The sequence below is a fragment of the Alligator sinensis genome, unplaced genomic scaffold, assembly GCF_000455745.1.
Source record: "Alligator sinensis unplaced genomic scaffold, ASM45574v1 scaffold1127_1, whole genome shotgun sequence".
Taxonomy (NCBI): Eukaryota; Metazoa; Chordata; order Crocodylia; family Alligatoridae; genus Alligator; species Alligator sinensis.
The window spans coordinates 771358-783441 of NW_005842693.1; the positions used below are offsets into that span (position 1 = coordinate 771358).

The following is a 12084-nucleotide window of genomic DNA, read 5'->3' on the forward strand; positions in this document are numbered from 1 at the left end:
ACAAAAAAGGAAAAAATAAATTTATAAGTAAATATCAACTTTGTGAACACACACAGTACATGTTAGCTTTGTGGAATCAGTGGCCCTTATTTTTTGACAAAATTCTGTTCCAGTGCAAAGATGGTCAAGACAAGAAATCCTTAGCTAAAAATTTTCACAATGTACAAAGAAAGCTACAAGAATGTTATTAAAGTAAATATGCTGACATCTGCTAGAAGTTACTTCTATTAGTGAGACTTTGCAACATGGAATTCACACTTAAATACAAATGATAAACTTTCAATTTTTATACAAAGTTAACTACTTATCAAACTTATTTGGCTGTACTCTCTCTCTCAGTTAATTGAAGCTTGTTAGTGGAGACTCTGCAGGATGTCTCTTGATACTATATTGTAAACTATTCAAATGGCAAATGAAAAGATGAGTTAGTACAAAACATAAAAATAAATGTATTTTTAAATACCCTGAATATTTCACAATCAAAATGTGCATACCTAGTTCTAAACAAGGTCTCATGGAATAACTTGAATCACACAAAGCAATAGTAAACTTATTCTGATTATTTAACACCAATATGAAAAAAATGTACCACATATTTGAACAGGTTGAAATAGTTACTATTTTTTTGTGATTTTGTACCAAATCTGTAAATACAGTCTGCATTTCACAACCAAGACTCATTCAGCACTAAGAGTCAAATAGAAATTTTTAAATACTTACCATACAAAATAAATAGTAGAGACATTCTGACAGGATTAGCTTGTTTCTTTTCAATTTACCCAAACAAGGACCAACTTACATTGCAAAAACTGCTAAAGTAATTTTGGTGGTTCTTCCAACACCTCACAAAACTCCAGAGAGCGGAAGCTGGAAAGAGGTTTCTCCTGAACCTTACAAACAAGACCCAGAGATTCAATTCCTATTGAAGTTAACTGAAAGACTCATGTTGGATATTAATGGGACTTGAAACAGGGCCAAAACGAGTTAGAGATAAATCTCTTGTGGCTGTTCAGTAGGGCTGTGTGAAACTTGGGGTGCTGATTCGATTTGGAGGAGATTCGGCTCGATTCAGCAGCCGAATCTCCAAATCCAAATTGAATCAGGAGACCAATAAAAAGGTCCAGATCAATTTGAAGTTCTCCAAATCAATTTGGAAAAGATTTGGACCGTCCTCACTCACCACCGCAGGGAGCTAGACCCAGACTCTGTGCTGGTAAGTGGGGGGGGGGGGCCTGGGGGGGGGGGAACTTTAAAGAAAAAAAAAAAAAGCCCCGCATTCACTAGCTGATGCAGTGACTATCAGGGCTTCTGGGGGCTTGTGGCAGAGCAGTGGGGGGCAGCAGGGATTGTCCCCACCCACCTGGCAGCAACTGGTAAGTGCAGGGCTTTTTTTTTTTTTTTAATTGCCAGGATGCTTGGGCTGTGCTGTGCAGCCATCAGCAATGGGGCTGGGAAGGAGGGGGATATTGGGGATCAGGAGCTATGGGGAGGGCTCTGCCATGCGGCCCCATAGCTCCGACAGCTGCTGGGACTGCCGCCCTCACCTGGCAGCAGCTGGCGAGTGGGGTCTTTAAAAAAAAAAAAAAAAGAGCTGGGAGGCTGGGGCCAGCTGGGACAGCCATTGATGGGGCTGGGAGAATGGGCGAGGGATGGGGTCTGTTTGATTCAGAGATTTGGCCAAATTGATTTGGGACAGTGATTTGAATCACTGAACCGAACCACTGTCCCCCGAATCAGCTGAATCCGAATCGAATACTAGCCGCGTTGCACAGGCCTACTGTGTTCAGGTCTTTGTTACTCCATTTGGTACTTTCAGAGGTCACTGAGAGTTGAATTTAAAAAGTATTATAGATCTATATAGATATATTTATATAGCACATATTTAAAAAAGAAAAAATATGAAGCACTGCTACTTCTAGTAGGTTTATTAATGATACATTGTGGCTTTTATATAAACCTTAAGAAGTTCTAATACAAGCAAGAAACCCACTTCAGCACCTTCTTACCACAATGAAAGCAAGAGAAAAATGGTACTTTTAACCAAAGGACTTTATATAAAGTGCTTATGAAAATTACAAACAGTCAAAATTAACATAATTTAAATCAATAATTGTCCTACTGTCAGAGAACTAAGAGGTGAACATTTTAATGAACAAAGGAACCTTTATGCCAGAATCAGAAGTGCCTTTCAATTCAGTAGTTTGGTCCAGTACAGTTCTTTAAAAAAAAAAAAAAAAAAAAAAAAAAAAATGTTTCCTCATCAATAAATAAAATCCAGCATTCTTTATCCTCTTTAAAAGTAACAGTACCCTAAAAAAGCACCAAATTCATATAATTTGCAACAACAATGTTCCTTAAATAGGCCCACAAATCCATACATTTAAATCTAGTTAAATGCAAAAGAAAAACCTTTCACTTTTGTTACTTATTCACATCAATTGCAGCACAAAAAATAAGTATTGAAAATAAAGAAAAAAAATTAAAACTTGCTTTCTAGCAATAACTAGTGCATTGAATTTTGATTTGTTTCTATTCTTCAGTGCAAACATAACACTACATCTTGTTCCTGTCTTCCAGATTCAGAAGTGTGAAGGATGCCCATATTGATTCACTCCTTGTTGTGGCTGGTTACCTAATTGACAAAAATAAAGGGAAATGCATGTGTTCAATGTCTAGTTTATACAAAAACCTGCAGAAACATCTTTCAGATCAGAATAGTGACAAGCCAACTTAAGACTCAGAGCAATTCATTCACCAAAATGTGAGGGGTAGTAAGACACTGGAACAGGTTACCTGGAGAGGTGGTGGAAGCTCCATCCTTGGAGGTTTTCAAGACCTGGCTAGACAAAGTTCTGGCTGAGGATGGTCCTGCTTTGAGCAGGGGGCTAGACTAGATGACCTCCTGAGATCCCTTCCAACCCTAATTTTCTACGATTCTGCGACTGTTCTGTGCTGACCAACCACAAGTTACAAATTGGATTCTGCCCACCTACTTGTCAAAACTCCCTTTGACTTCCTAGGGAGGTTTTGCCTATACCAGGATTGCAGGCATGGACACTTCAAGAAACCTTTTGAAGAAGAAATGCTTTGTGTAACCACATGAAATTTCTAAACTATCAAATGAAGAAACAACCATTTTGTAACACTTCTTTTCCCAGATAAGCTTCCTTTAAACACTGGGCCTCATTTATTCTGCAGAAAGTATTCCTTTGCCAAAAAAAATCTCCCTTGTACACCTCTTCGATCTATGAGCATGTCCTCTCACTCTCAACAGAAAAACTGGAGAAAAAATTTTTAACAAGAATTGTACAGAGGTTTCAACCTTTTTTGCCATGAAGACAAATTGAGTACTGCATAGACTTCCTGTGTGTGCAGACAGCTTAAAACAATATTGACCTGAGGAGTGTGAACTGCTTCCATTTGTTATTAAACTGGCGTGTTTGCAGTCCAGGTCCAATGCTGACAGTGGTAATTTTGGCCTTGTTCGCTATGGATTCAATCCTAGAAACATTTAGAGACATGCAGAACATTACCACAGAGCATTTACCTCATGGATTTCAGGCACAGTCCTCATGGTAGTAAAGTTAAGCACATATATGTTGCTACCTGTTCCATTTATGGAGAACCCTTCACTGAAGTCAGGAGGTCTTCTGTATTGCATTGCAAGATTGTACACAGATACCCAGTCTAGCCATTTAAAAACTAGTTCAGGCTCTCAAAGCTATTTAGCCATGGCAGCACGGGACTCCTTGCAGCCCAGTTTACCCTGGTAATTAGGATATTATTCTCAATCTGAGCCTTATGACTAAGATTTGAAGGCAAAGCAATTGCTGTTAACAAAACAAGTAATGAGATTCCAACACCTAATTATGTACAACTCTAGGAGAGGATATTTACTTCTGTCTTTTTCTTCTCCTCCCCCTTCCAAGGTCAAGTAGTTTAGAGAAAAATATTCCAGCACTCAGCAGGTAGGAGCTCCTGCCAACCACAGCAAGTCTATAGAATCGAATATGAAGGAACCTTGAAATAGGAATGTATTCCATAACGCAAATCAGGCCGCTCCAAGCAACATTACTTTTTCACATTCATTTGAACTGGCAGCATGCTGACACTTGCAATTTGTTAGGGAACTATCCAAATGTGTTTCTTAACTAATAATGAAAGAAAAACATTTCTTGTTAGGGACCCAATTGCAAGCCTTTCTGGCAGCCTGCTTTCAAGCCTGAATATGCTGAAGTTCCATGAGGATTACGCTGGCAGTCACATTCATATCAGAATTTCTACGGAAAAGCTTGCCAACAAATGAAAATTTGTTCATGGTGTGAGGTGTCAGCTAAGCATAGGTTTTGAAGCTGAAGATAGTGACAGACTTAATTCTTTCACCACTTTATGAATCCATAAAATTATTAGCCAGGCAAATTCAAAACACTGACTTGTATGAATGTGGGTCTTAATCCTTAGATATGCCAAACACCTTTTATTCCTGAAATGCAGTAACTTAATGCATGACTACATGGTACAATGACATTCCACATAAAGATACCAAAAGCTTGAAATAAGTCTGCATTGAGGGAAGTAAATTAGCCCAGGTAGTGCCACACTAGCATAGTTATGCTTTCCAGTATTTGAGCTGGTTCATTTGAAAGCTAGCCCAGATACCTTTACAAAGGGTGTGTGCTGCAGTGTAGACATACTCTTAGTCATGTGTCTGTTTCAAATACAGATTCTATCCTCAGTTTCTATGACAGGCTCATCCTGTTGAAGTAGGATTTAAGAATTCTTAGATATAGAATATGGCCAATTTACTGGCCTTGAACAGCAGTGAAAATTAGAATGCTCTATTCTTATTACAGTACCATGCAGGTCTTGATGGTTTGCCTCCAGGTTCACTTTTTAACTTGTGTCAATAATCTGCCTAAATCTCTATCCTGTAAATTCATTTATGCTGACAATATCTGCTGAATACTCTACCTTTAGGCCTTCTTGGATCTCGAAGACCCCTCGAGTTCTGTTTTGGTAATTACATCCAACTGTTGCTATAACTGCTGCTTGCAGGTAAATGCTTCAAAATTAGCTTGTGTATTTTCCATTTTCATAATAACTCTAGAACTTGGAAAGTGAATGTCACCCTCAGGCTGACTGCTGACACAGCCTACATCTGATCCCTTTCTGTGTTGCTTTTGATAGGTCTCTGAATTACTGTGACTGCAGTAAAATTTGCTACAAAATAAAAAAAAGCCAGTAATGACCCACTTGGTCCAGCTGCCAGATCTACCCGAGTTCTGAACAGTCCTCCTTTTTAATAACTGCACTTATTCTCTGGTGCTTGGGAGAATTATTGTGCCCTAGTCTGAGGCTGATTGTTCCACTCTAGCTTGGACAATGGGCAGCTCCATACAATCATGAACTTCATGTTAAGGATTCCATAAGCCACAACTCTGCCTTGGCTGACAGTACTGAGTAACATCACTCTGCCACCATTCACACAGAACACACTTAAGTCAAAATGGTAGCTAAAGATCAAAAGCTCACCTGGCCAACTGCTTCTCTCTTTTCCAACTCACTCAAACCCTGATATCACCTATGGTCAGTTTACTGCATAATAGCTTCGTGGTGGCACTTCGCTGGTAGAAGGGGTTCTGTTGTCAGTGATTAACCATTGTTAACCACTAACTGTGACAGGGAAAGGCAAACAGGAGGAGCGTTCCCACTATTGGAAAACAAAAGCTATTCAGAAGTTTTGAAAGCTTTGTTTTTCTATTTCTGATTTTCACCCCAAAACTAGCTTTCATTCTCATACTTATTCAGATTGACTTGAAACAGTCCAAAAATCAAATGTTTAAAATAAGAGCAAGGAACATTTTGGGAAATCAACAGCTGTATCCCTGACATGCTCTTGCCAAATCAGGCGTGGGGATAATGGAGTAAACTGAAGATGGGAAACAATAAGGCTTTGGTCCTAGTGTGATTCAGTTTTGACCTTGGCACTCGTGTGGAGACTGAATACATTCAATGTGGGGAGGGTAACTTACTGTCACAGTTACTGTGCCAATTCAGGTCACAAGGAAAGTCAACTTCAGTAGGATGTATTACTTCAGATTTCACTCTTCATATTTTAAATATGCAAAAGAAACTACATAAAGAGAAGCCCCTCACATATGCAGAGGCATACTTACTAGAGAGCTGTTTCTGGAGTTGTCTGACTAAAGCAGCTGTCTGCTGTTGCTGCTGAGTCTGCTGCAAGCCTTGTCTTGGAAACTGCAACAGTAACACCAAAATAATGAGATGCACATACAGCCCTTGAGGCATCAAAGTCTTATCAAAGGATGCTAAAACACAGCCGGAAAACTGGGCTGCGGAAGCCCTGGTGGAGGGCAGGAAGTAGAGGAGCCCGAGTCTGCAGTGAGGAGCCCATGCCCATCCCTGTCCTGCACACAGATGAGGGGCATGGGTCCCCCCTGTTCCCCTGGGAGCGTGCGCAGTGGCAGGGAGCCAGCCCCACCTCCCACCCCCACAGACAAGTCGCCTCAGGAGCCTCCGAGGTGTTTTAGTTCACTGCCATTTTCTCAGTGCTGACGCGCATTTCACTGCTTATACAACTGGATGCGTCGCAGTGCCGGGCACTTTTCAAATTGCCTGGCACTGTAACACATACATGTATAAAAATGTCCTATAGGAACTTGCAGTCATAAAGGCTCTAATTTCCTAGAGAGAGTAATAATTTTGGATCATTTGTTTATGTATTTTTCTTGCACATTTCAGAAGTGAAAATGAGGTTGCCTTATCCCAGTCTAAGGACAAACAGAAACCTCTTTTTAGTGTTTGCATGCATTTATTGAAATGACAATGAAAACTTCTGAACTCCTAAAAACTGCATATGCAACAGGTAAAAACAAATAAATGGAGAGGAAGATTTTTGGAGATCTGTGAGCCAAAACATGACAAGTTTTGGTGATGAACGTCAGAAACGTCTGGAAGAAAGAAGGTTAAAGTTTATGTCATGTTTTTCTCTCTCACTGGAACCTTCTAAAATTTCACACTAGTGTAAGATATCACATGCATCCAGCTAGACACAAGAGGTAAATTCATTCTTCCACAAACAGACCATCCATCTTTTCCACCTTTGCTGGGGCTGGCATTCATCCTGAAATGTACTTGAAAGTGGTTTTTACCATCTGCCTTGTTCAAAGTTGCTATGTTCAAAAGCCAACGGGTTTGTCATTAATTGTTAATAACAACTGTGTTTTCATCAGCAGTATTGATTAAACAAATTATCAGTTAACAGGGATGGAAAGGGAGAATAACATTCTTTCCTGTACATCCCCACTTTAAATAAAAGGAAGCATAATGCACAAAATACCCAATTCTTCGCCACTGAGCTGCTGCACATATTTTAAAAGGCTATATTATGTCCCTGGGTGTCTTTGGCTTTTATGGAAATTGAGGATGTTCAACATCAGGCAGAACCATTTTAGAAAGCTGGTCTCCATCTCACTCCAGTCCCATCTCACTAATGTCATTGAGAATGAAGTGCAAACCCTTTCAAGTATATAGAATCTGACCAGTGTAAAACTAGTGGGAGGCCAGAATAAAAAGGGGAAAACGCGCAACAAATCCAATATTAGACCACTAAATTCTGCCTTGGTTTCCCATCAAGGTTTTCCTTCCAACTTAAGAGAAGTAGCTCTATATTATATTGGGGTTGCAACAGAATTTGGCCTTACATTTGCTTTTCCAGCAACAAGCATTGTTTCCCTAGCAGTTCTAACTAGGCAGTTTGGTTTTCAACTGAAAAAAAAAAGTACAGGATCCACATCACTATTTTGCATGCCTCTGGCCGCATTTCTAAAGGAAACTGTTCTCCATTAATAGTCCTTTGCTGCAGGTCACTAATCAATAAGTCATAAATACATGTTTAAATCAAAGAACCAAAGTAAAGCAGGTACCCCAAATCAAAGTTATTCTTTTATGTAACTAAAAGCAACTTGACAAGGTAAATAATATAATGGAAGATGCTGACTAAAAATAAATTGTATATGTGAACTTTGTCAGCACTTGCCTTCAACTTCAAACATTCATTTTTGGCATTAGGAAGTTATTTACACTGGTTTCTGCCTCATACTAACCTCTTTTTAAAAGTGATCCTTTCCTTTCAATTTCCCAAAGATCTGGTCCAAAGAGATCACCCAAGGAGATCTTAAATATAATTCTAGTATTAGGCCCTAAGCTGGGGGGGGAAAAAAAGCACGTATATTCACTAAAAAAAGTTCTCTCTCTCAGTTATATGATTATGGAATTATCTCAAAGTTTCATTGCAAATTGCAGCTCCTCAGCCATCAGGGGAGGCAAAACAAGAAATCTGGCAGAACAAAAGTCAACTGGAATTTTGAAATCAGATTTAAATGTGGCTGTCATCACTGCAGGATTGTGGGGGGCAGGGAAGGGGGGGGAGGAAGCAATACAATACAGTGTGCTTTGGCTACCCGAGAAATTCCACTGACATACATCAATATAACTGTTGCCAGAATTTGGCTGCCTCCCTTTCACAGCTCATCCTTACAAGCCACTGAGCACTTTGGGCCCATGCTTGAAATGTGCACAGAGTCAGGATATGGTGAAATACAGTGTAGAGTTCAGGTCTGAATGTATAGCATCTTTTTTAATTGAGCCCTGTAAGTTCTAAGGAGACCATAACAAGAGCTAAAATAGCTCTTAAAATTCATGTGCATTTCAAGAGATAAGCTCTCTAGTAAGACACAGTACAGCATAGGATTCCATCATGCCATCTTTTTCCTGCATCTAGAAGCCTCCTTATTGTTTAATTTATTCCTCATTATTATTTTCAGAACTGCACTATACAATCAAATTATTTTTCCACTAATTTATCACATTAGCCATCATTGTTAATATTAAATATGTAACGAAGTACATTACATGGTTAACCTGGAAGAACTCCTAATGCCCACCCAGCCCATCTCCCACCCACTGACTCCTCAATCTACATTTTCACTGACTACCTGTCTTGTATGCATACCAGCCCAGCCGCTGGCTTCTTTACTTTTCATTCCATCCAGGAAGAGCACACATCAACTGCTGAAACTTTCTTAGCCTGATGAAGGGTTTTTGAACCCAAAAGCCTGCTTAAAAATTGTTCTCCAACTATTTAGTTGATGTAATAAAAGATATCAGATTCACCCAAAGAACCTCATCTGCCTAATGCTGAAACAACACATTTGTTCTTTTAATATATCAAATTTAAAGCAGCAACATATATCCTTTCTACTGTTTTATTTTATAACATTGGTTAGTCTAATTTTAGAAGTCCAAAGCAAAAGGCCTTCAAAAACTTCCCAGGTTCTAAGACATTTTCCTGTCAAAGATTTTGTCCAGGTGGCAAACAGCGTAAACAAGAGGCAGACAATACAGTCTGAACATACCACAGATCAGGTGATGGGTCAATCTTGACACAGTAAAAATACTTTTGGTGTAAATGCTAGGCAAAAGAAGGATTCTATCAGGACTGAGATCCCCACCCTTCCCCTGTAATTTTTACAGGCAAATAAAAAACAAAAGAAACTGTTAAAAGTTTCACCTTCCTACCACCAGACACAGAGGCAAACAGGTAATGCTTATGCTTAAATCAAATTAAAGCACAAGAAATCCTTTATAGTGACTTGAGTCCCTAAAAATTACTCTGACCTTTCTGTAAAAGCTGCAAAAAAATTATTTTTTTTTTTTTGCTTTCTGGTCTAAATTTAATTCAGGAACTTCTTGGGCTAAAAGGAGACAAAAAGTCATTTTTCTCTTCTTCCTCAAAAGCATCTTTCAGCCACTCTGGAGACCCTTCTTGGAGTCACTGTTGTCTGCTCTTACCTCCCAACAATCTAACAGACCATAGCTCACGGTTCCAAGAGGTGCCGTTCTGGCAGTCTTTTGGTTTCTCTTCCAAGCCCACCCAAATACTTGTGACCTACCGCCAAAGTTCTGACCAGAATCTTGAACATGACAACTATGCCCCAAGAGAAGCAGTTAGCCATGTTAGTCTGAAGTCAGGCAGAAGGCAAGGCACCTTTCTCTCTTAGAGGTGCCACAACTCCCTGCCTTCTGCCAAAGAGGAGGAAAAACTACTCCCACTCGGCATAATTCATGGCAGAAGAAAAAAGCATATTGCTAACATTACAAAAATGTAACAATACTTCTTACAAGACTTACTGCCAGCATTTTTCATCACTCTTGTTTCCTCATCCAAGCTTGTTACTTCCTCTTCTTTGATTATATTTGCTAAAACTATGCATGCTTATCGAGTTCAATATCCTTATAAACTCATGCTATATGCAGACAGATACAGGTATAGATATAGATATCAGGGCTGTGCGAAACAGCAGCATTTCATTTTGATGTTTCAATGGAACAGCGTTCGGTTTTAAATTTTGTTTCGATTTGAAACAGCTGTTCCGTTCCATCGAAACAGGGTCGAAAAGGCAAAACTATTTTGACGCTTTAGCCCATAGGATATAATGGGGAAGGTCCAAACAGCCTATAACTTTGCCATTTCTGGCCTGATTTGGATGAAACCTGCAGGAATGGTAGCCCCTTCTGAGCGCATGAAGCCTGTCAAGTTTCAAGGAGATAGGTAAAGGGGGGTTGGAGAAATTGCACCCCAAAGTCCTGAAAGCAAAACTCATGTCATATGTATGTGTTAAGCCACAGTGGCATGAAAACAACAGGCATGCTAGCCCCAGCTGAGGCCACAAAGCCTGCCAAGTTTCAAGGAGATAGGTGCAGGGGTTTGGGGGAAACTGTACCTCAAGCTGCAGACAAGCAAAACTCATGACATGGGTGACACTCTGTGTGTTAAGTCGCAGCAGGGTGAAAGCTGCAGGCCTGCTAGCCCCTGCTGAGGCCACAAAGCCTGCCAGCTGTCAAGGAGATAGGGGCAGGGGGCGGCTGGGGCCCTGCAGCCCTAGCTGCTGACAGACAAAACTCGTGTCATGGGTGCTTGTGGGACTGTCTGTCTTGGGGCATGGGGGAGGGTGGGGAAACTACTGCAGGGCCTGCAATGACTGCTAGGTCCTGCTGCAGCCACAAAGCCTGCCAGCTGTTAAGGAGATAGGTGCAAGGGGGTTCTGAGGCTCTGCACCCCTAGCTGCTGACAGGCAAAAGTCGTGATGTGCTTCTCATCAGGCAGCAGGACTGAAGAATCCCCACCACTTGCCACCACAGACCTGGGGGTAATAATTGACCGCAGTATGAACATGAGCCAACAGTGTGACGCTGTAGCCAGCAGGGCCAACAATACCCTGGCATGCATCAATTGATGCATCTCCAGCAAAACCATTGCAAAGAGTGATTCTCCTGCTCTACTCAGCTCTACTTGGCATTGGTGAGACTGCAGCTGGAGTACTGCGTCCAGTTCTGGGCTCTGCACTTTAACAAGGACGTGGTAAAGCTTGAGAGAGTCCAAAGAAGGGCTACCCATATGAGGAAAGTCTGAGGGACCTGGGACTCTTCAGCCTGAAAAAGAGAAGGCTCAGAGGGGACTTGGTAGCAGCTTACCACTACATCAAAAGGGTACATCTAGGGCTTGGTGAAAAGCTGTTTAACAGGGCACCCTTGGGGAAAACTCGGACTAATGGTCCAAACTCCGGGAAGATCATTTCAGGCTCAACATCTTCAAGAGGAGACTGGACAATCACCTTCCTGGGGTCACCTGACCCCCAGTTATCTTTCCTGCTTGGTACAGGGGGCTGGACCTGATGATGTTCCAAGGTCCCTTCCAGCCTTACAATCTATGAGTGGCTGGAGCCTAAATCTTAGGCGATGTGGCTTTGAAACTGTTCTTCCAGGCACCCACTGCACCCATCTCCTTAACAGCTGGCAGGCTTTGTGGCCACAGCTGAGCCTAGCAGCCAGGCCTGCAGTAGTTTCCCCACCCTCCCCCATGCCCCAAGACAGACAGTTGCACAAGCACCCATGCCACGAGTATTGCCTGTCAGCAGCCAGAGGTGCAGGGCCCCAGAACCCAGAAGCCCCTGCACCTATCTCCTTGACAGCTGGCAGGCTTCGTAGACCCAGACAGGGCGC

General features: G+C 41.2%; 1 protein-coding gene across 1 annotated transcript in view; it reads right to left on the bottom strand.

The window, feature by feature from the left end:
• Positions 1-1924: 1924 nt before the first annotated feature.
• Positions 1925-12084, bottom strand: part of LOC102375165 (mediator of RNA polymerase II transcription subunit 12-like protein) — a gene marked incomplete at its 5' end in the record, with an annotated part of 76399 nt that continues 66239 nt past the window's right edge. Inside the window, 2 exons of the mRNA XM_006034039.2 lie at positions 1925-2632; positions 6177-6258. Of these exons, the coding sequence (XP_006034101.1) occupies positions 2580-2632; positions 6177-6258 (135 nt within the window). The remainder of the gene's footprint in view (positions 2633-6176; positions 6259-12084) is intronic.